This window comes from Chelonia mydas, chromosome 5 (assembly GCF_015237465.2).
Source record: "Chelonia mydas isolate rCheMyd1 chromosome 5, rCheMyd1.pri.v2, whole genome shotgun sequence".
In the NCBI taxonomy this organism is placed as follows: Eukaryota; Metazoa; Chordata; order Testudines; family Cheloniidae; genus Chelonia; species Chelonia mydas.
The window spans coordinates 79444047-79468757 of NC_051245.2; the positions used below are offsets into that span (position 1 = coordinate 79444047).

The window sequence follows — 24711 nt, forward strand, 5'->3', positions numbered from 1 at the left end:
GGAACCAAGGCAAAAACCACTCAGTACATTCTCAAATGAACTCTCACTGGAAAATGCTAAAAGGCAAAAACACCATATCAGCCATGGGGGAACACTTCACGAAGTGGAATCACAGACGGAATAGACACACTTGATTATAACAATCTATAATCCACTAACAACCCGCCTCCCCCCTCCCCACCCCATCCATGATTGGAGGGGTGTTAGCAAGCTACTTCACCCTGAATGGTTAACTACTTATGCTCAACAATATGTTCCACCTTGTATTTAACTTAGTTTGAGTTAGTTTCGCAGATCTGAAGAAGAGCTCTGTGTAAGCTCGAAAGTATGTCTCTATGACCAAAAGAAGTTGGTCCAAAAAAGGATATTACCGTACATACTTCATCTCTCTAACATCCTGGGACCAAGATGGCTAAAACAACCCTGTATAAAGCAGCAATAGTGTCAGTACAAAGGTTGCTTGTTTTTAAATACCTGCATTTTTGGACCCTTCAAGAAACCGAAGGAATACAGATTTTTCACTAGATATTTCTCTTCTTTGCTACCTTCACCTTGCCCACACACAGGCACGCTGTGGGGAGAATGAAAACTCATCCTTGTAGAAATCAATTAAAAATGTAATTTACGGGCGGGCTTCATGGTTTACAAAGGGTTTCACACAGTGAGGGTTAAAAGTTACACTAACCAACTGTTCTCATTTTATTATTCTTCTACTGAAAATACTCTGATGAGAAAGATGATTCAATTGAGACACCATTATTTTACCCAGTGATACATCTATCCTTCCCCCTGAAAGCTGGAAGACATTACAGCCTAGAACCATACCTAGTTCACATCGCTCGCAAGGGCTGCCCCAAGCAGCTCCTAAAGTAGCACAACATTCTGATTTCAGTGTAGCACCATTAATGTTTACTTCACAACGACTGTCTTGGATGTTCAGCCAGCACGTTCCTTTCAGACTATCTGCAGTGGATTAGAAAAGAATGGGAGCTGTTAACCAAAAAAAGACTTTATTTTCAAATCTGTTTAAGGTGAAAGAACATTTATCAAAAAGGAAGAGTTATTCAATTTCTTCTACTTTTCTCTGAACTAAGCTGTATTTTTATTTCTCTCTACACCGCTATGCTCCAATATTCATCTTTAATATATCTATGGTTAGAGGATGTTAACTTATGTCATAAGATTATTTTTCTTAGCACAAATACGATTTAAATATTCAAAAGGGTAGGCATAAATAAAATGTTATAGACCAGATTCTGATGTTTCCTATATCCATTTAAAATCAAAGTAAATCCTGGCCCTACTGAAGACAATGGGATTTTGCCATTGACTTTAATAGGACCAGGATTTCACCCACTGTTGTGCTCCCAGAACACAAAGTTGTGCGGTATTGTTAGAGCTGCCAATGACGACACCCCAGAGGGGGAAAATGGAGTCAGGGTCCTTCACCCTGTCATGCCTATTAACAGCTGGAGGCCATGCCCTTTAAAAGGTGTAGAAGAGATTGCCTTAGAGTAATTTTGTGTAGATTTGTTTCTAGTAGCACTATCAGAAGCATTTTGCATCCCTTTGTCCACTGTAGGCAGAACTCCTCCAGCAAATACTGTTCTAGTGGGATATCTGAGAAACTGCTATCATCAAAATGATTTAAATTATACAGCTAGCAGGTGATTTTCCTCATATCAGCTGCATCTGGATCTTCCAGCCAAAACCTGCTAGTCTTATCTTATTTCAGCCTATGAGTTAATTTCCTTTATTTTACACAATCTCTCTTGCAGAGACAAAATTTACAAAGGGTAGTCACTGTGACTTTTTTTCTGGTGAGAAAGTTATTTATTACCCAGCATCAAAGCATTCTTTCGGCCACTCGCATCTCTTTGATTCTAACTTGAAATAAATAAATATCCATGCTACAGGCAGATGGCAGCCTACTGCTTTGTGCACTACGGTTGACTGGTGTCAGAATTTCACAAACCATAACTCAGAAGTGCACAGAAAGTTATTTCAAAGAGAACAAATGACAGTATCCCTATTGTGTGTACATTTCTCAAAATGGTAATGTAGCATTTATACCACCAGTCAAGTATACCATCTTGAAAAAAAAAACTACTCTCCTTTCTCAGTAGGTGACTGACAACTCCATTTACAAAACTGTCCTCCCTGGATACATTCATTTGGGAATACTATTAATGTGAAAGTAAAATGAACCAGTGAGTAAAAGCAGCTTTTTAAAACACAGTGTTTATGATAGCTGCAGAACTGCCATCCTTTAGAGACCAAAGTCCCCTCTCCACAGAACAGATAAACTGGACCCATTCATTCTAGGGTGATAGCGAAATTCAGCAACAGTGCTTCAGTCTGGCATACATTGGGAGTGGTACACTAAAACAATAAAATTAGCTTTGGTACTATATCGTTAGCATTATTCTAACACAACTGTTGTACACTTTCACTTAAATGCCATGTGGTGTGTAACAATTACATTTTAAATAACTTCTATCATCATTAGTAAGGTTAAGATTTTCTCATGGCTATTTTTAGGGAAAGTCATAGATAGGTCGTAAGCAATAAACAAAAATTCACGGAAGCTCGTGACCTGTCTGACTTTTACTAAAAATCATCAGAGGGCCGGGGTTCTGGCAGGGAGACAACTGAAGCCTGAGCCCTGAGTGGGGTCATGAGAGCCCTAGCCCTGGTGCGGGAGGCAGGGGGGTCCAGCACCCGCTGCCGTGGCAGCTGACAGCTCTGGGGCCTCTGCTACAGCCCTGGGGCTCTGAGCTCTGGGGCGCGCACTGCCTGCAGCAGCTGACAGCTTTGGGTGCCCCCGCCGCCTATAGTGGCTGGGAGCTCTGGCCCATGGGCTGACAGCTCCAGCCCCGTTGCCCAGAGCGGAAAATATCACAGAGGGCTCTGAGAGTCACAGAATCCATGGCTTCTGTGACTTCATCTTATCCTTAATCATTAGGGAAAGAAAAAAAGAAAAACCCCTCAGATCACTCATGTCATAAGGACTGATTCTGATCTCTGATATCGGCATAAATCAGGGGTAGCACCAAAATAAAATTGGTGTGAGATCAGTATCATGCTAACATATCTGTATTTGTCTATTTATTTTAGTCTCATTAGAGTCTCTTTTTCACTCTATCAATACACTTTCACATTATGTCATATCAGAGAAGCATTTCTGGGCGGTGGGACTGCAGAGCGCAGCCTGACCCGGTGCTCTGTGCTGCGCGGCACGGCTGCCTGTCCTGGTGCAGCCGCGCTGCCAGCCACCGGTGCTCCAGGCAGCGCGGTAAGGGAGCAGGGAGCAGTGGGGGGTTGGATAGAGGGCAGAGGAGTTCGGGGGGTAGTCAGGGGCGTCGACAGGGGTCAGGGCGGTCAGATGGCAGGGAACGGGCGTTGAATGGGGGCAGGGCTCCCGGGGGGGCAGTCAGGAAGGAGAGGAGGGGTTGAATGGGGTGGCGGGGGGCAGTCAGGGGACGGGGGGTGGATGGGGCAGACGTCCCGGGGGGGCAGTCACGAAGGAGGGGGGGTTGAATGGGGTGGTAGGGGGCAGTTAGGGGCAGGGGGCAATTCGGGGCGAGGGGTCCAGGGGCGGTCAGATGGGGTAGGGGTTCCGGGGGACAGTCAGGAAGGGGGGTGAGTTGGATGGGGTGGCGGGGGGCAGTTAGGGGCAGGGGATCCGGGGGTGGTCAGGGGACCAAGAGCAGGAGGGTGGATGGGGCGGATGGGGCAGGGGTCCCCAGGAGGCCGTCAGGGAACAGTGGGTGTTGGATGAGGCAGGAGTCCCGGGGGTGCGGGGAGGACGTCGGGGGCAAGAAGCAGGGAGGTCGGATGGGGGCGGGGGCCGGGCCATGCCTGGCTGTTTGGGGAGGCACAGCCTCCCCTAACTGGCCCTCCATACAATTTCAGAAACCTGATGCGGCCCTCAGGCCAAAAAGTTGGCCCACCCCTGCATTAGTGTCAAAGCTGACAGGCGCACACAGCAAAGAACAATGGGGCAAGAGAGTATTGGTACATTCAGGACCCAGGCCTTTCATTGTAGGCATGAGGTCAGGGGGAAAAGTTGTTTCATTAGCCTATTTGTTTTTGAAACTGCATCTATTTAGGTTTGGCAGAATTTTTGACAGATAATATTGATTTTAAGCATTTTTTCAGTTTTTATCAATTTCCATATTTGCAGGAAATTTCACAGGTGTGGGGGTCAGACAATTATTTAATGACAGATGCTGAGATTCAAAAAGTTAAAGCATTACAACAATTAATACACAAATTGTCAACAGCAGATGTCAAAAATATACAAAGTATCCTTAAAATCAAACTCTAACGTTCTCAGGCAGCAGTTTTATTTTGCCTGTCTGTAAATTTCGATCATCATCAGTGGAAATATTTTTTCATTGGTTTGTGTGTGTAGGGTTAAATCGATGTTTACAGACATTTACTGAAATCTACAAGACGTTTACAAAAATCTAATCCTTTCAAGCCTACTTATATTTGACAAGAGCATTTATCAAGTTTTTTTTTCAGAATAAAAGAGCTATATCCTGTAATCCTTACACAGGAATAACCAAGGTCAAATTGCCTTTCTTGCAACACCACTGAAGCCAATGGCAATTTTGCCTGGCTAAAAATTATAGGATTAGGCCCTAATTTTGTAAATCCATACTTGTCAATTTTGCTCTGCCTCCAAACCCCTTTTGCTCCTACATAAACACTCTAATCGTTACATAAATGTCTAAATCCTGATACAGACAGAACCCAGATCAAAGTCAGTTGAAGTTTTACCTGTTTGAGGACTTCATCATTGGGTCCATTATGCTCACTTTCAGGTTAAGTTATTAATATATTGAATGTATGTATATATTGTTTAAACCATATCTGGCTCCTCCTACCAATGTTTATCTGTTTTCATTTTCCAAACAATGTCTTCTGTTCACTTTAGGGCCAGTTTCTGCCACAATTACTGAAGCTAAGCAGACTTCACTATCCAAATAATACTAAACAAATCAACAGGACTACTTCTGTAGTAAGGTCCAAATCAATATAAGTATTGGCCCTTAATTATTTCACATCAGTGTTGCATCTGGAAACATGAGAAAGCTTAAAAAATAATCAGACAAAACGCATAGATGAGTGCGGTGAGGTTCACATGAAGGAATGAACACAACCTCTTAGCTAACCACAGGTGCGCCCCCTCCTCCCGGCCCAAAATGCAGCCACTTCTGCTACCTGGGAATCTAAGAAGTCCAGGGTCCAAAGATACCAAAAAGGTTTGCAATCTAAGGTTAAGAGGTGGACACACCAACCCATCAGAGGAACGATCATAATAAACTCTTCTCAATTCCTTAAATTCCTTCTCCCTGCTAACCAGTATCATCTCTGTCTTTTCTGGACTGAGTGTGTGACAAATCTTTCTCATCCAGGTTCCAATCTTAGCTAGGCACTGGAAAGGCAAGGAAACTGCTATATCAGGATCAAACAAATTGGAGACTTAGAGCTTTGTGTCATCCTAACACCACTGGGACTCCAGCTCAGCTCCTCTCACAAGATCCCCTACTGGCCTCAAATAAATATTGCACAAGTGGGGTGACAAAATGGAAGCTTGTGGGCACTTGAGGTGGATGAGGGTCTGCCAAACACCATGATTTCAGACCTTTCAGAAAAGTAGGAACAGAGCCATTGGTGAATATCCCCAAAGCCAGATTCTGCAGCTATGCGAATGACACCTTGCGATCAACCATCTCAAAGGCTGCCGCTAAATCTAACAAAATTAATGACACTTGACTTTTTTTCCATTACCTGGAGCTCATCAATCACGGATATTAATATGATACATACTTTATCCCCAAACCATAGCAATATCTGTTACCGGATAGACAAAGATCCAGGAAGAGTGTTCCAGATGAATCCAGAACTGTCTTGACATGTCCTACTTAATATCCTTTACCAAAAAAGGAAGGTGTGAGGCAGTGCAGTAATTGGGAAGGCCAACAACATTTAATTATGGCTGTATAAGCAACAGACTAACCACCCATTGGCTAAACTGACATCTAGCTCTCTTGGAGAGAAGCAACAACAATATCTGTCAATAATGGACCTAAAACCTCCCCACTGATCCTCACCAATCATAAAATGCATGGACCATAGCAGCCGGTACCTGTGTAGGTGAAATAGTATCAATGAAATTGTTATGTTAGTATCCCCTGCTCCGATGGAAACAGGCAAACTGGTCTGGATTTGAGCAATGTTATTCAGAAAGTAAATCCAAAATGCCTCACAGTCAGATATGCTAGTCTACTACCAAGTACAAATTACCAGGACTCTCTTGTTTATTTCTCAGTTTCTTTAATCAGTGTAATCGATTCCCTTTGTGTTAATAACAATAAAACTATCTATACACTCACCAATGCAAATCAATCCAGTAGAATCCAGTTTACTGCCAGGTGAACACTCACAATTGAAAGAACCAAGATTGTTCCTGCAGGCACTGTTGACACACGGGCTGATTTCACATTCATTTATATCTATAATCCAGAAGGAAAAAGGTACCATTAGGACAGCCATGCATTTCTGGAAAATATTGTGCTGTATAAATGAAGCCATGAACCACAATATGCCAGAATGTCTGGTAAATCTGGCTTTTTTATTTTATTTGATGAGGTACAGAGTATGCTGGGGCAAGCACTGTGTATGTATGTGCATATGTAAAGGAGTATTTGCATATTTTGTAAGTGTTATTTAATTAACGCTTTCTTACAAGGACAGAAACTTCCAAGAATTTGGACTAAAACATTTTCCAGAATAATTTACAATTGTCCTGTGAGAAATCAAAACCCTTTTTCCATGGAAAGCAGTGCATTCCCAGGCACAACACGCTGTGCACAAACAAAGGCCTTATTGTTTCTGTCTTCTAGGCTCCATGAGGCTTTGGAAGAATTAAGAAAACCTTGTCAGAATCAAAGTATTACAATGCTGGCTGCAATTCCATAGTCCTGGAAAGTGCTCAAGAAAGAAGACAAACTGTAATACTCTATATAGTATTCCACTCCAGCTACTCTCCTTCTCACTTTCACCCACATGGATTTTTTTTAAGCCTGTCCACATGTAAGAATAAGACTCCTGCTGTCAGCATTAGCCTTTTTAAAAAAGTTAAATTAATTTTTAAATTAAAAAAAAACACACCAGCAAACTCTTCCTAACAACCACCAATTATGTCTTTTTGAAGTTCACCAATTTTGTTTTAGATTTGGATCCTAAATCAAATCAGACATCATAATCCTAACAGATAGTTCCTGTCCTGGGTCAGGAATTAAACAGTTTGGGTCCATGCTTATGTTCTCAAATAGTGACAGTAATGCCAAGCCCATAAACCTAAAACAGCCTGACACAAATTAATTAAAAATTAAATAAAGGACAGAGGTAAGCATTGGAAACAGGAAACGTACCAATGGCTGATTTTCAAGGGAAAACCAACTATTCCACTTATTTTATAGAAGTAGTACAAAAGGTTTCATTTTCTATTTGGTGTAGTATGCCATATCAACTCTTCATTTCTCTACACATTTATCTGTTTATGGGCTTCTGAGGTCATAAGAACAATGATGAATTTAAACTATTCACTGAATCACCTGTGTTATTAAAATGATGGAGCACATCTAGAAATCTGAAACCTTTAAGAAACTGATTTCTCTCTCCGTCCTCCCAAATCATACTGTACTTAGGGACAAAACCCACTCTCTTTACTTAACGGGACTGTTCAACTAAATAAAGTGATCAAGACTTGCCCTTGATATGAATTGTTTTTGAATAGTGAGAATGCTTTATGTTAGTATACAGAGCAGCTGCTTTTGAGAATAAATTCAATATTCTTGTTCCCATATGACTAGCAGGAACAAGGAATTTGATGGAGGCAGATCACAGAGTGATACAGGAGATATCTTAAATATTCAACACCTGCTAAATGAGTCCCAAGATAGAACTAACTTTGGACAACCTGCATGTAATGGTACTTCTGCGAACCTTGCTTTCAATGGCTATGCATTCTTTAAAACTGAAAAAACAAATAGGGAGATGAGGGTATCTCAACTGTGTGAGGACATGTAGCTTCTCCCTTTCAAAGGACTACTAGGAGAAACAGAGCAGTCTTCTTTTTTGCTATTAATATAGTATACTACACAGGCATATATGTATATTACACACACACACACACATTCAATAGATATTGATTTATTAGATCAACCTTGAAGATATTAAGGTTGCATAGACAAGCACTCTAAAGTTAGAAAATGCCAGAATTAAGGTTTCCTGTGCAACATTAATTTGCCGCACTTGTGTATACTGGTTGTGCACACTGTTCACTGTTGATACAGTCTTTAATTACATGATCACATGCTATTTTGTTCCCCAGGAACCCTGCCTCATTCAGTGCACCAGGATGGATAGCGCCCACTTGACGAACAGCTATTCAATATTTTGTTTTATTCTTGCTGTGCAGGTATGTAGCCCTGCATCTTATTTACTGCACACTATTCAAACCCTGCTCTGAAGAGTGAATCATTAATTTCCTCATGGGTTTTTCCTATGGTGTTCACCACTCGAGTATCTCAATGCTTCAACAAATATTAATTAATTTACTTTCACAACACCCTCGTGAGATAAAAGATGACATTATTACCCTCCTTTTATAGCTAGAAAACTGAGGCACAGAGGGCATGTCTACATTGCACACTAAACCTGGACTCTGACTCAGGTCTGAACCCAAGTCCTTTTTTTGTCCACTCACAAATCAGTCTGCAAGCACTCAGGACCAGGTCCTAGGATCCTGCTAGGGGGTGGGTTCAGACCCAGAGTCCTACTGAGACTTGGATCCAAGTCCCATCATTTTGCAGTATGCACACAGGTCAAGCCACAGCCCCAAGTTAGGTCTGCATAGTACAGTACGGACGCGTTAGCATGACTGTGAGACTGAGGGTCCAGCAACTATCAACTCAGATTTACAATGCAGTGTGGATGCTCAAGCGTGGGCTTGGAAACACTGAGTCCACAAACCCAGGTCCCACGGACTCGGGTTTACAATGAAGTGTAGATGTGCCCAGACATATAAAGCGAAAAGTTTCTACTTATTGTAGGTGCTCAATTTGAGATGCCTACGGCCTGATTTTTCAGAGTATTTAGCATTATAGAGCACTTTATATGTTCACAGCACATCTCCCACTGATGTGAGCTGCAAGTGTTCAGAACTTCTGCAAACCAGACTAACGGTCTGAAGTCAGCACCCAAGGAACATGCAGTTAGTGACCACCCATGAAGTTTGGTTTAAGTGACTTGCCTAGCATCACACAAGAACTCTATGTCAGAGGCAGGGATAGAATCCAATTCTTCATGGAAGCATTCAGCTTCCTTAACGAGACCCCCCCTTCCTCTTCCTGCAATAGCCTTCCACATTCACGACACACTTTCCAACTTCTGCAACAAATGAAGCAGGGCTCCTATAGACAACAGTCTCATTCTCTAAACAACCTGATTCATCCCTAGAGTAGGTCCATACTGTGCACTGAAAGAGGCAGAGGTCTTGTTGAAAAAAAGTATGCAACCTATATGTAGTATGTGACTGTATAAGGCATGTGCACTACACCGGGATGAATTAAGGTTGCACAGGAACCTTAATTCTAGTATTTCCTAGCCTCTGAGTGACTTTGCAACCTTAATAATGTTCTTTTAACATATTTTTTGTGTGCAACTTCCTAGGTTTTTAAAAAAGTAAATTGAAAAAACAAATTCCTTCATCTGCAATAATATTGATACCCACACAGATCATCAGCAAATTTGGAACCTTTATGTCAGGGGTGGGCAAACTTTTTGGCCTGAGGGCCACATCTGGGTGGGGAAATTTTATGCAGGACCATGAATGTATGGCTGGGGCAGGGTTTCAGGTGAGGGAGGGAAGGAGGCTCAGGGCAGGAGGTTGGGGTGGTAGGAGAGGTGAGGGGTGCGGCAAGGGGCTCAGGGCAGAGGGTTGGGGTGCAGGAGGGGATGCGGAGTGCAAGGAGGGCTCAGGGCAGAGGGTTGGGGTGCAGGAAGGGTGCAGGGTGCGACAGGGCAGGGGATTGGGGTGCAGGAGGCGTGTGGCGGGGGGCTCAAGGCAGGGGGTTGGGGTACGGGTGCACGCGTACCTCAAGCAGCTCCGGGGTGGCAGCGGTGTGCAGCAGGGCTAAGGCAGGCTCCCTGCCTGCCCTGGCCCGCACCGCTCCCGGAAGTGGACAGCATGTCCAGCAGTGGCTCCTGGGGGGGAGGAGGGGAACAGGCAGCTCTGCCGCATGCTGCCCTCGCCTGTGGGTACCACTCTCAAGCTCCCATTGGCCGCAGTTCCCCGTTCCTGGCCATCAGGAGCTCTGGGGGGTGGTACCTGCAGGTGAGGTCAGTGCGCCGAGCCCTCTGCCCCGCTGCCCAAACCCCAGGGGCTGCAGGGACACGGTGCCGGCCACTTCCGGGAGCGGTATGGGGCCAGGGTAGGCAGAGCCAGATGGAAAGCCCTGACAGGCCAGATCCAGCCCACGGGCTATAGTTTGCCCTCCCCTGCTTTAGATCCAGCACACAAACCTCTGCCATTTGCACTAGAGAAGTAACTGATGGTAATAGTAGGTTGCCATCCTCTAAATGGACTAGCACTAGTGAGGAATGATACACATAAGCTTCCAGAGGGTTACACAGATATTTGCTGGCAGCAGAGCAATAGTGAGATTCAGGAATCTTGGGTTCCATTCCAGGCTCTGGAGAATAGTGTGTTCTAGCAGGCAGACTCTTCTGATTATTCCCCACAAGTGTGACATTTTCTACTTGTCCCTTACAAGCTGTTCCTGTCCCAGACATATCTCTTCCTTCCGCTGGCTCCTTGTCTTAGTCCCATGCTCCTCACAGAGCCAGTTCCAGTCTCCACTCCTCAGGTCTCATATCTCAATCCCAGTCTCCTTGCCCACCAAGTCCTAGTTTCACCCCTCTGCACTTCTCCCATCCCAATCTCCTTGCCCAGTCATTCCCAGTCCATCCCAACACCTTGTCCCCAGTTTCCTTGCACAGCCAGTCCCAATTCTACCCCTCCTGGCTCCTATACCAAACTCTCTCTCTCAAACACTTTCCTCCACTTACACACGAACACTCCTACCACCCACATTCCCCATCCTCATGTGGCTCCAAGTCCCTATCTCCTTTCTCATCCAATCTGTGTCCTGTTCCTGCAGCATCAGGCTCCTTGTACCCATCTCTTTGTCAAGCCAGTCACAGTTCTGTCCCTACGGCATCGCATTTCTTTACAAGATCTATCTCACCTCCTCCCTAGCCACTGGTTCTCAGTCTCCTTTCCCAGCCAGTTCCAGTCTCCACCCTTCACTTCAGGTCCCTATCCCAGTTTCCCTCTCCTTTCTGTCAGCCTCCAGTTCCAGTTTATATTCCCCACACCCAGGCTTCTTGTCCCAATCTATTCCCACTGCTCCTGCTACCCTTCCCCACCTCCCTCAGGTTTGGTTCTTGTCCCCTCTGTATTAGAAGAGGGCATCTTCTTCCTTCATGCTCCCTGGGCACAGCAAGGATGTCACTGAGAGCACAAAAGAAATAGGATCTCTGCTGTCAGTTCAGACATGAAGATCTAGCCTGTCCACAGTACCCCTGAGCTGCAACTGCAGAGAAAGTCCTTCCTCTCAACCCTGGATGGGGGAATGCTGAGTACTAACAGAATCCCGGGAATTTAGGTGCTAAAATCTAAGAAATCTGTATTGAGCATGTGTGAACTGAGATTTTTCTAACATTTATAATTTGTCCAGATTTTCACAGGGATAACTAAAGGCACAGTACTGGCATAAAGGCCACCTGTTTGCCAAATTTTGAGTCCCTATTCTAAACCACCAGAGTGCTACAGCTTTTCAAAAATGATTACTAGGATTTTTTAAGATCCTGATCTTCTAAATACAAACCCACCCACCCCATCTCTATTTTTTTCCAGTTTGTTTACTTTGTGCATTTGACACAGTTTGGCTCCAATTCAGCAAAGCACTTAAGCACATGCTTAACTTCCACTGAAGTCAACAGGACCTCTCATTTTGAAAGTTAATCACATATACAACTGTTTGCGTAACAAACTGATAGCCTAAATGATCATACAGGGGAAAAATTACAAAGGCCCCCTTTCAGCAAGGCACTCAAATGTGCAGAACTCCATCTTCAGTGCTTTGCTGAACTGAGGTCAATGAGTGTCATATGCACAAAGTAAACAAACAGGAAATAATGTTTTTCCCTCTTTGTTGTAATAATCTTAGCTGTTAATTATAACAATAGGAAGTAAGATATTTCCACACAAATGTGACTTTAAGTTGATAATATTCTTTTAATTTTTAAAATGCAAAGTAAACATATGTGAAAATATTTACCATTTTTAAACAAATATTTTTCTTTAAGTATGGTACATATATATATTGTGTCATAGAACCAAAATTGAAACAATCCACTGTACATTCCTCAAAATAAACTTCAAAGCACGCCTGGTTTACATTTGTGGAAACACAATCTAAACCACAGAGCTTGTTGTAAAAATTTCTACTTTCACAGACTCTCAAGGCACAAACAAACAAACCCAACAACAAACAACTTGCGAAGTTTTCATAACCTGGTTATGAATACAAAACAACACAGGCTTTAATGTTTCATTATGGTTATTGCTGAAAGTTATATTAATTAAAACTATATATTGTTGAACAGCATGCATCTGAGTAATGTAAAAGCATGACACAAAGTTACTATTGAGAGCAAAACTTTACAGCTAGTAAGGTAAACTGAACTGCTTACCATTTCTTTGAAAACAGAATTTGGAAGGAGAAAAAAAAAAAAGAGTGAGATGAATTTATTCCTCAAACTGCCAAGCCGCTGAATGTTAGAAAAAGTGTAACAGATTTTATAGTTTCATAGACAGCTTTATGCAAACCATTACTGGATCATTTTTGCCTAATCAGCTAAATCTAAACTTCAGCCTAACTATGGGATTTAGATGGATACAACAGATCATTCATAAAGCATGTGTATATAATTTAATATGCACACAAAAGTGTATTAACAATAATTGACAAGACACTTCAGCTCCTGCTGTAGACAAAATATATTTTAGGGTGTCTGGATTAAAATAATTATGTTCAGAAGGAAAACTTCCCCAAAAGTTCAGGTTTATATTAAACCTGAAGTTTTGGGGAATGAGGTACCAAGTCAGTTTCACCAAGTGGGGAAGTAAACAGAAATATCTTTAATATTCTGGGTTTATTAGATTCCAAATAAATAGCATTACTGATCATTCTAAAATTAACATTAATTTTAAAATAGTACATATGTAACAGCAGTAGTCAATACTATAGGGTCAAATGTGCCCTACCAAACAAAGATTGCTTACTGTGGAAGGCAGTGCAGAAGAAGTACGTCTCACTGAGACACAAAACTTCATGCACATGACTGCACAGCCACTCAATCACAATTGTTCTCTGTAAAGGATGTGCTTCCCTCAAGTAGCAAACCAGCTCTGGTGACTGATCTGAAAGGGGTGGATGGGCCACAACCTTAGCTTCTCCTAGCTCCTTTTGGTGTAACAAACAGTGCTAGCCCCATGTAGTCTTGGTACTCAGGGACGCGTAAATACTGTAACCATAGCCAGTCCCTATCATGATATATTGCTTACTTATGAATATGTAGAAGTTTTCTTATGAACATTCAAAGTTGCTGTAGGTAAACAAACAGGAGTTTAGTTTATTCATTAGAATCCCGAAAGCAAAAAATTATCTATGACCGGTTATCACTTTGAAGAATCTTGAATGATCACTCAAATAATTTTTCTTTCAGTGGCAGAGTACAAGTACATTTTAATTTACATAACAATCCACTAATTGGGCTACAATTTTGTCTGCACACTTCCCCTCCCCTGCCTATCAGACATTGCTTGCTGTAGTTGTGAAATATCTCCTTATACCCCACGTCCCTATTATACTGAAATGTTATACCAGGAATTATAGTCAGAAGCACTGTGCTGTATAAGTTTAAATAAATCAAACTTGCTCACTATTTGTATTTTTATATTTGATGCAGGCTGGCTAAACTGATCATTAATTTAGTTAATGCACCTTTTAAACTTAGATACAAGTTTAAAAGTGTCCATTCTTTAGAGTTATGAGTTGAATTTTCTTGATGAGTGGAAATGACTCTCAGGCTTCTATTGACATCTCCTTGAATGCTCCCCTGAAAATCCAACCCTATCACAATTTTATACAGTGACACCTAGATCATAGGCCTAGTTTTGTTTTGAATTAATATGGTAATTTGTCTTGTTATGTTCTCAGACTGAAAACCCAAACTGGATGGAGATGTCCTTTATAATTACATTTCAATTATTTCATCTCAGTCGTTTGTGTCCTGGTAACTTGTTCAATACATTAGCAAGTTTATGGTCAGAGTTAAGCTTTGAAGTTAAATATCAAAATGAAGAAGCAAACGTAACATCTCTCTTGGTAATATAATGTCTGTCTGCAGCAGACTCAAGACTCTAGAATATAAAGCAGAGAGAGAAAAATCACTTTCACTGCTAAAACTATTTTTAAAAAATATGAAAGCTTAAAACTCTCAAGAATAAATTTTAGCTAAATACTGTGTATAGTATTCTAAGACAGCATAGGGATCAGTACATGGATATAACTAATAGGAAAAGACTACTCTGAAAAGAGTGCAGTTGGATCTTTAACACACAATGAGAGCAGACAGAACTTCAATTTTCAATGACTGCATGGAACACAATTCCCTTTGAATGGAAAGGGACTGAGTTGATCCTGCCAGGAACTGAACCACTGGTTCATGAGATTCTAAGTATTCCAAAGCTGACGCCTTCAACTTGCAAACCATTCCCTTTGGAAAAGGGCAATTCACAGTGAAAAATCCCTTACTGTGATAATATTGAATTATATAATTCAAGTGGCCAACCCAAAAACAACACTGAAAGTTGCCAAAATTCCACTATTCCTGGTAGCATTATGCATTTCTGTTCAAAATAAAACAGAAATTAACACCTCTGCACCAACTTCATTTATCAGCCTAATCAATGCAAAATTGATTTTGGACACAAAAAATTCTCACTAGCTTCCAGTGGCTATATTCTTAATTGTATCATTTGTGATATTGTGTGATATTTGTATCATTCAGGGCAGAGAGCAATGACAATTTTAAAAATATACATATTTTGCAGCAATAAAAGAACAATATCAATAGTCAGTAAGGCACAGATCCAGGATCCACTTAATACAATGGAAATATAGCTATTGACATCAATAGTAGCAGGATTTAGCCCTACATGATATTCTCTTGTTCAACATCGGGGAAGATGAGGAAGACTGGACTTCTGGAACCAAAACAAATACATTTATCAAGGCCACAAACCGGAGATCTGCATTCACAGAATGCTCAAGAGATAAATGTGCATTTTCTTTAACTTTCTCTTCAAAGTATTCTGTCTAACAAAACATACTGTTGTGTAGAAAATGAACTGGCTATATTGGAGGAAATTCAGTCATGCCCCATCATTCTAAGATAATTCCACTGAGAGCAATGACAAGATGCATTTTTTGATTTATACCATAATATAGGCCTTTCCTTCCCTTCATTGTTTTGTATCACCATGAGTCTTCTCTGCTCATCTCAAACGCCAATACTATAATATCACTGATTAGATCAACACTATCCAGATGGCTCCCACTCCAGCATTTTTACCTTCACACGTGTCGGTCTCACTGCTGAATACATAACCCTTTGGACATGTACAGCTGTAGCTTCCAGGTGTGTTTCGACACAGGCCATTGTCACACAGCAGTCTGTTCACTGAACATTCATCAATGTCTGGAAAAGATCAGGTAGACACATTAATGAACAAGTCTGCCCTCCTTTTCTCCAAGTATTATTTTAATTGTACTCTCAGCAGCAGTCATATGTCTCACATTCAGTTTTCCGCATTTGTATCTGAACAAGGAGAAATGCCAATACTTGGTTTCAAGAAGTTAATAAACTTTCAAATTCCTCTTACCCCATATTCTATGTTACACTTAAGAATTTTCACTAGTTTGTCAGTATATATCAGTTTTTCAGTAAAGCACAGCTTTATGTCCTCCATTAGAAGACGGCGACTTTGGGATATTTGGCCGTTTATAAACAGCCATGATTATCGCGCTCGGATTTGTCTGTTTGGCAGCCAGCAGTGATGTTAAACATGCTTTTAACAAAAATTCATTAAGAGTTACATCACTGTGCTATTCCTTTTTTCTGTGCAAAATATTTGCTATCAGAGAAGGTACAGTAGGAAACACCTACACTAATATCTACGTATAAAAAATAGTCTGCTTCACTCCAACTGATCACACACTGAAATATTGCAACCGTGAGTGTTTCATGAGTGTACATATTTCTACCTATCTACTGATTGATAGCAGATATATTACCACAAGCTAATATTAAAGCTGGGAAGCCAAGCACCAAAAAAATCCAGAAAACCCAAAAGTTAATGTTGCTCCTTAACCTTACTTTAGACTTTTGCAAAATCTTCTATAATATACATTAACAAACATTATTACTGTAAACTGCTTATGCTTCACAATGAAAACAAAAATATAAAATCTTATTTTTTTAAAAGTTATTCTGTGATTCCCATTACTGTAGTATTTTAGCACCTCACAAACACTTTACCCTCCCAATTTTCCTATGAAGAAAGTGCTATTATACAGCTGGGGATGTAACAGAAATTAAGGGCTTAATCTAATTTCAATGAAAACCAATAAGATGATTCCAACATACTTCAGTGGACATTGAATTGGACCCTAAGTGAGTTGCCAAAGGTCACACAGGAAGTCTGTGTCAGAACTGAGAAAATAATTCAGCATTTCTGAGTTCCAGTTCAGTGCTTTAACAAGACCATCCTTCCTCTCATACAATGTATGTGCAACTTAAAACCACAGGAGCAACCTTTTGGTATTTCCTGTCTTTTGACTGCTTGATTTCTCAAGGTTAATGTTACAGTAAAGAAAAATTCTATCCCCCTCTTTAACTGACAATTTTTTAAAAAGAAGCAAAAAAGGACAATTACGTAATTAGAGAGACAAGGTGAGCGAGGTAATATTTTTTACTAGACCAACTGCTGTTGGTGAGAGAGACAAGCTTCCGATCTTACACAGAGCTCTTCTTCAGGTCTGGGAAATGTCCACAGAGTGCCACTGCTATGTACAAGCTAGAACAGGTTGTTTAGTTGTTAACACATGACAACAGTTTTCAAATACGTAAAAGGTTGTTACAAGGAGGAGGGAGAAAAACTGTTCTTCTTAACCTCTGAGGATAGGACAAGAAACAATGGACTTAAATTGCATCAAGGGAGGTTTAAGTTGGACATTAGGAAAATCGTCCTGTCGGGCTGGGTAAGCACTGGAATAAATTGCCTAGGGAGGTTGTGGAATCTCCATCATTGCAGATTTTTAAGAGCAGGTTAGACAAACACCTGTCAGGGATGGTCTAGATAACACTTAGTCCTGCCATGAGTGCAGGGGACTGGACTAGATGACCTCTCAAGGTCCATTCCAGTCCTATGATTCTATGGTATTTCATGGGACCATTCAAATGGAAGTGGCCAGTTAACACTTCTCCAGTCATGGGCGAAAAGGAGACGGGGGGAAAAGCTCAGGGTGAGGTGTGTGGTTTAAATGGGTTATAGATTGCTGTAATAGACCAGTGTCTCTATTCAGTCCATGATTTTTAGTGTCTATCAAAGTTATGTCAGGCTTGTCATCTGCAGGTGTTGTGCAGGTTTCCTTTGAGGATTAGGACTGAGAGGTCAGATATAGAATGATCACTTTGCGAAAAGGGTACACCCACAGTCGATATGGTGTTTTTGTCTTTTAGCATTTTTCTGTGTGAATTCATTAGAGAGCACAGTGATTGTCTCATTTCACCCATATAGTTGTTACTGGGGCATTTAGTGAACTGGATGAGGTACACTACATCTTGTGATAGGCTTGCATAGGACCCTTGTGGGACGTGCTGACCATCGCAACACTGGAGATATGTCTCTAGGTTTTGCATCTGTTGCTCTGTCAGTCTGGTGCTGCTTTGAGTTGGTATGGTCTGTTCTATGGGGAGCTTGCTTCTGATGACAAACTTGGAGAGGCTGGGATGTTGTTTGAAGACCAGAAGAGGAGGTTCAGGAGACATTTATTTCATGCTATGGTCCCCATAGAGTACGGGTTGTAAGAGGGATGCTCCCGAATATACAGACTGAAAGGGGCAGATTTTCTAAAGAGATTTAGTGCTTTTTCATTGCAGCTAAATGTAATAGCCACTTCTCTCACACACTAAAGGCCCTCTCCTGCTTCCACTAAAATCAACGTGAGTTTAATCATTAATAATTAATTAATACCTCAAATAACTTACCAACACAGTTCCTTCCAGAGGGATCAGGTTCATAGCCACTGTTACAATTACAACGATAGCTACCACGTAGGTTTTCACAAATTCCATTGGAGCAAATATCAGGATCCAATGCACACTCATTAATATCTGTATCAATATAATAGAGAAAATTAATGCAGCTATATTACACATTTAATGCTGTGAAACATCTTATCTTGGAATAGTTGCACACAGAAATGCCTCTAACACAAAATATTTTGTAAGTGCAGTGACTACGGATTCAGGGCCGAAGAGCCATTCTTTGCACATTTCATCTCATGAGATCCAGGACTTTTTCCACATTAACAAAACAAAACATTACTCCTTCTATATGTTGATTCCTGTGGCTAATATAGAAACACTGGAAAGGACAAGGATGCCGGGCCTGATTGTGATCTCACTTAAACTTCTTTTACACTGGTGCTACTCCACTTATTTCCATGATTTACTTGGACTGATTAACAATGGTGCATCTGAGATCAGTATCCGGCCTGCAATTTACATGTACACAGATACATACTCAAACACTTTGTTAACCTTGCATTAAAGATTATAAGATGTCCAAAGCTTTCATAAGAAAATTTAAATCAGTGGAATCTTGTCTACTTATGGTGTTATTACAAATCTATAACCAAAGTTCACTAACCTTGACTAAATCTTGGGGAACAGTTGGGCACATTTCATGCTACAACCTACCTCCCTGCAGCACAGATTTCCCCTAACAGGTCCAGGCCATCCTTTTCCCGTAAGAGTTTTTTTTGGTAGAAGTTCAGTACCCACCTATGCCCCAACTTTTCTGATGTCTTCAGGGAGCAACCAGGTCCCTTGATCATGAATAGAATGAAGGGAGCAGGGTTGGGTGACTGTTACTGCAGTGTGGTAAAGTCAGTATGACTAGGATGGAGAGACAAATGGACATGACTAGGAATGAGAATTGTCTGTAAGAGGGATTTCCTGCCTGCTCTCAATAAAGGGAGCAGATGAGGAGGATAACACTGCTTTGGTTGGGGTAGAAGGTTCCGGTTTGAAGAGGTTCAGTTTTCCCCTGCTTTGGGGAATGGTTTGAGCAAGCCAAGTTCCTCAGAGTAAGCAGCAGCAGGGTTCTCTGCGAACCTGTTTTCACTTGCATGAGATCCACAGCAAAGGTTACAATTTTGTTCAGGCCTCCAAAATGGATTTTAATTTATATTTTATCCCTGGAAGAGATTAATCTTCTGCAGGCACCTTGCAAAGACTACGATCGGTCTTATATCCCTTGTGAGGAGTTCCAGTCTTCAGGTACTGAACAAAGACTGTAACCTCCACAGAGGACCTCATACAAATTCCCATAGCTCGAAACTGCAGCATTGCGGAAAATGGTTATTTCTCTTGTGAGATTTACAGTCTCACGAAGTGGCACTAGTGGAGCTTATACAGTCAGTAAACCATAAAGTATTCATCTCAGAGAATTTACAAACTCTGCTTACGCACTTCACATTACTTACAACTTCAGCAAGACACCAAAAATCACAGTCTGTAAAATGATAAAACTAGGCCCATAAGCTTACACTATTGAACAGAAATAACATTTTCTTTTTTATTTAAGTATTATTTTTAAATGCTAACTATGCTATTGCTGAAAGTACTCCAGTAGGGTCTCATCCTGCTCCCACTGAAGTGATGGGAGTTTTACTACTGACTTGGATGGGAACAATTCTCATCCTTTCTTAGGAACCTTTGATTTATTTTAATGTTGTACCATATTTAAAACAACATACCATATCTTGAAAAAAGCCTTTAGCCACTCGTATCTTATGAAAAATCCAAATGCTGAATTATACTTTTGAATATTTGTTTTACTTTTGTTATTTTTCATGTCTCATATATATAAGAAAAAAAATGCAACATTACCTCGTCCATCCACAGTAATGCCTACTCCACTGCTACACAGGCCATGGAATTCAGCTACTCAATTGAAACAAAAGTTGAATAAAAAAATGTTAGTTCTAAACCTCCAAGTACATACTTGAATAAAAATTGTGACATCATGAAAGAAATACTAGAAGGAAAACTATGGTATTATCCTCTCAAAAGTACCATCTCCTCGACAGCTCCACAACAGGGCAATGTCACCCCAGAAAGCAACATGGACTGTTCTCCAAAATATGGTGATATGAATACTGTTTTCAAGGGGAATTTGTGGCAAATAAACTGTTTCTTCATGTTCTCTGCATTTTCCTGTTACTAAAGATGAGTGAACTAGTTCTTATTTAAAAAAAAAAAAAGGGGGGGGGGGTTTGAACATCAACCCCATTACCAAACTGAATAGTGATTGTACTTTACACTGGACTGATTTTGTTAGGGAACCTACAGCTCCTTGTCTAACGCCTGTAAGGTACCTTTTCTCCTATCCAACATAACCTCTTCTGGCTCACCCTACACTTAAAGATAATTATGAGGCCCTGCTGCATCTATCTAGAGCTTGGTGTCTACACCCTGAATTCTCACATAGTCTGGACAGGTCTGAAGTTTGGTGCACTCTAGACAGCACTGTGCATGGAAGAACATAGAAAAACATTCTTCTTTTGTTCACATTAAATACTACAAGTTTAGATTACCCTGAAAATAAATGCTATGAATCTACTTTGAATCAGACTTATTAGTCTATGTTAGCTGTGAGATCAGAAGAATTATGCAACTTTACCTGAGTTCTTGGCAGGACATGGGTGACATGGCTCTCCAAAGCCATAGTCTGGATTGGCACAGCAACATTCAGATTTTGTCACTGCCCCAGGGAAAGGGCGGACACACACTCCTTTTTTGATTCCTCCATAGCATGTACTGCGCATGTGAGTATCTAAGAAAGGTGAGGCAGAGAAATAATTATGTATTCTTAGACTAGGAAGGATATGAACGAATATTCTTTCAATAAGAACCTGAGATCAGAATCTTATCCAGTGAAAGGGATATATTTTGTCCTGTACCCAGGATGGTTCACTTATAAGCCACTGAAAGCCAAGTGCCTGCATCGAAGAACAGAATTTGGCTCTAAATAGTTATCTGAATGTTCCCATTCCAAGTATATGTTCCCGTCTGTGGTGTATGTTCTTTCCAAACTCATCTGTCATTGGAGGCTGATTTTGCATGCTTATGTTTAATAGTACAGTAACTTACTCCATGAAAAGTCCTATCGGACTCAATGACATTACTTATGAAGCAAGATAGTACTCAGTGTAAGGGTAGCAGAAAGGAGCCTTTTGATTGTAAGTTCTTTTATGTTAGTAGTACTCACAATGTCATAGGCATTTTGCTGAAAAGTGCATCAAATAAAATAAAATCAGCCCTATGTAATGTGATAACTTTCAGATTACAAATACTTTTCTGGGAGCTATAATGTCTGAATAATATTATTCAGATCTTTCAGTGAATCATGTAGCATAGTCAGATAGAAAGCTCCTGTGTCTGATCCTGGAATACAACTTTCTAAACACCATACAGGCTCCTTGAAATTCTATCCAGAGGATTATGTATGAATGAAATTTTTGTTACACACTATTTGAAATAACCTACTTTATGTCTGGAACAATTATATCATCTTTTTGTAAAACTGAAATTCCCAAATGAGTCATGAATCTGCCTCATGATTTTTTGGCATCTTAAGGGCATTTACTGTTGAAACTGTAATATTTATGGTATATCTTTAAAAGGTACTAGTGATAACCCATGGGTATGGCTCTATGAGTGAGGTGGTCAAATGTGTATGTGGTTCTCGCAGAGTTGTGCTGATTCGTGCATTGGTTGAACAGCGGCAGTTGGGCCAAGTAATCCCCCATCTCTGCAGTCTCCCTCATACACCCAATGAAATTACTCCATGAACATCAACTGGAGAGTAAGAGTACTGATTAGTTGAGTTACCTCTGCTATCATAATTGTCTAGAATTCTTGGTATGACATAGATAGATGCCTTTCCGTAGCTGTCACACAGCTGTAATTCATAAAATCAAAATAGCCAACAACTTAAAAACTGGATGGCAACAGATTGCAAATCCCAGCAATGACAGGATCTGGGGATATTCTAAACAAAAAGAGCTCTGAACCATGCATGTAGCTGTTTATATTACTTCACACTGACTGAATAGACATTCTGGGCTTCAGAGTGACACAAAGTGGCAATTCTGGAATCTCATCATAAGTAGCAGCAGTCCATCTTGAAAGCTCCAAAGCCGTTCAGTTACTGTGTGCCATGCTATAGCATCGCAAGTGGCTAGAAAAAGGCAATTCTCGAGTAACAGTCCTTGCCACAGATAATGCAGATGCAGGGTCAGAGGGATGAAGCCAGGGCACTACTAGCACTTGAGGCCTGTTGTGCTTTCCTCTTTGCTCTCTTCACTTTCCTCTCTCTCTCTCTCAACCACTTTTTTTCAGTCTCTGACTCCCTGTTGCAGCACACTCCTCCGGTGTAACCTGGTGCTAACTGAATACTCCCAGCTTGATGCTGAAAGTTTTCAAATTCTTTTTGCAAAATGTCCTTGAACCTGTGTCTACGTTGGCCTAGTAGCCTTAGAGCATCTGCAAGTTCTCCATAAAGGAGATCCTTTGGAAAGCATGCATTCAATGCAGATGACCAAGCCAGCAGAGATACGTGTGTCTGAGAATGATGACTAGGCTTGGCAATTTTGCTTTCTCAAGTACTTCTGTGTCATGGACATTTCCCACTTCATATTTAGAATACAGTGAAAACAGCAGGTATGTAAGATGTTTAGCCTTTGCTGAAGCCTGCTGGAGGCAGTCCATCACTATACAGCAGCGTGCTCAGAACGCAAGCCTGGTAGACCTGTATCTTGGTGTTCAATGTTAGTTTCCATGTGCTTGGTCAGCTGGCCGAATGTGGTGCACGCCTTTCTGATGCCAGAATTAATCTTGTTATCTAGAAATAAGTTATCCGATACAGTAACTCCCAAATAGCATAACTTGTGCACAATTTCTATCATGGTGCTAATAAAAGTTCTGGTGCAGTCAAGAGACCTTGTGCCATAATCAAGGTCTTCTTTAGACTGATGGTTAGTCCAAATTCACCACAAGCTAGCACAAACCTATTACATAAGATTCCTCCTTCCTTCTTCTTGAAACAAGGAATCTTATATAGATATGGGCAACTACATATGCTCGTATGTGAAATACTGTGCCAAGCTGGCCTTACAATTTGTAAAGCCCCAAACTGCCGGAACGCTGTGGGTGGGAGGTAAAGGAGAGCACAGAAAACTGAACACTGGGTTGCTTCCCACTACTGTCTCACTGCCAGAGTGTGAGATCAGACCGGCCTGGGCCCCAAAATGTGTGGACCACACAAAGTTGCTGCCTGGCTCGTACTTAAAGCTGGCTCCGCAACTGTGCCCTAATTGTGAAATCCCTAACACAATAAGAATGGTGCTGGGAGTTACCATCTCAGGCTGTCTGTGCTCATTTCAGTACTTTATTGGCAATATTCATTAACATGATATAAACAAATATCATGGCTGCAAGATCAGTGAGAACAATTCTTACTTTTAATTCTTGGTTTAAACCTTAGCATAGGTTTAATTAACTATAATAAAATGCCTGCATTTATTAAAATACAGTACATATTTAGTATTCTCATTTAGAAATAGAGTAAAGGAACATTCTGCTTTTCATATTAACTTCCTTTCACTCCTTGCACCATGCAGACTTTTCCTATTGCAGTTTCTAAATGGAGTTTGTAATTGAAGGGGTTAGACTGAGCTGGTACTTGGTGGAACACTGCAGTGGTTTTATTTTGGTAATCCCCCAGCTTCTGCAGAATTAAAATTTTTGTTTTAAAATAAGAATATAATAATATAAAAGTGCTTAGCCCTTATGGTTATAGAGATACCCTTCCAAATATTAACTGATGCAGTACAATCTTCCTGTGTCTGTAGACAGGCAGGTAGGAATAATGGGCTACGTCTTCAGTACATGGAGCGAACATTAGTTTTAAGCCACCTTTGTGTTATCCCAAACCCCAGGGCCCAGTTCAGAGTCAGGGTTGTTCTTAGTTGTGCAGGCTTGTAATGTGCATCCGATGAAGTGAGCTGTAGCTCACGAAAGCTTATGCTCAAATAAATTGGTTAGTCTCTAAGGTGCCACAAGTACTCCTTTTCTTTTTGCGAATACAGACTAACACAGCTGCTACTCTGAAACCTCTATAGGGCCATAATTCCAGCAGAGAACAGAATG

The 24711-nt window shown here is 41.0% G+C and overlaps 1 protein-coding gene across 1 annotated transcript in view; it reads right to left on the reverse strand.

Annotated features, from left to right (window-relative positions):
- The window catches only part of FBN2 (fibrillin 2), a 242827-nt gene that overhangs the window by 109268 nt on the left and 108848 nt on the right, over window positions 1–24711 (reverse strand). Inside the window, exons 16-21 of the mRNA XM_037901659.2 lie at window positions 21182–21334; window positions 20389–20442; window positions 18481–18606; window positions 15784–15909; window positions 6408–6527; window positions 826–963 (exon numbers count right to left, since the gene is read on the reverse strand). Of these exons, the coding sequence (XP_037757587.1) occupies window positions 826–963; window positions 6408–6527; window positions 15784–15909; window positions 18481–18606; window positions 20389–20442; window positions 21182–21334 (717 nt within the window). The remainder of the gene's footprint in view (window positions 1–825; window positions 964–6407; window positions 6528–15783; window positions 15910–18480; window positions 18607–20388; window positions 20443–21181; window positions 21335–24711) is intronic.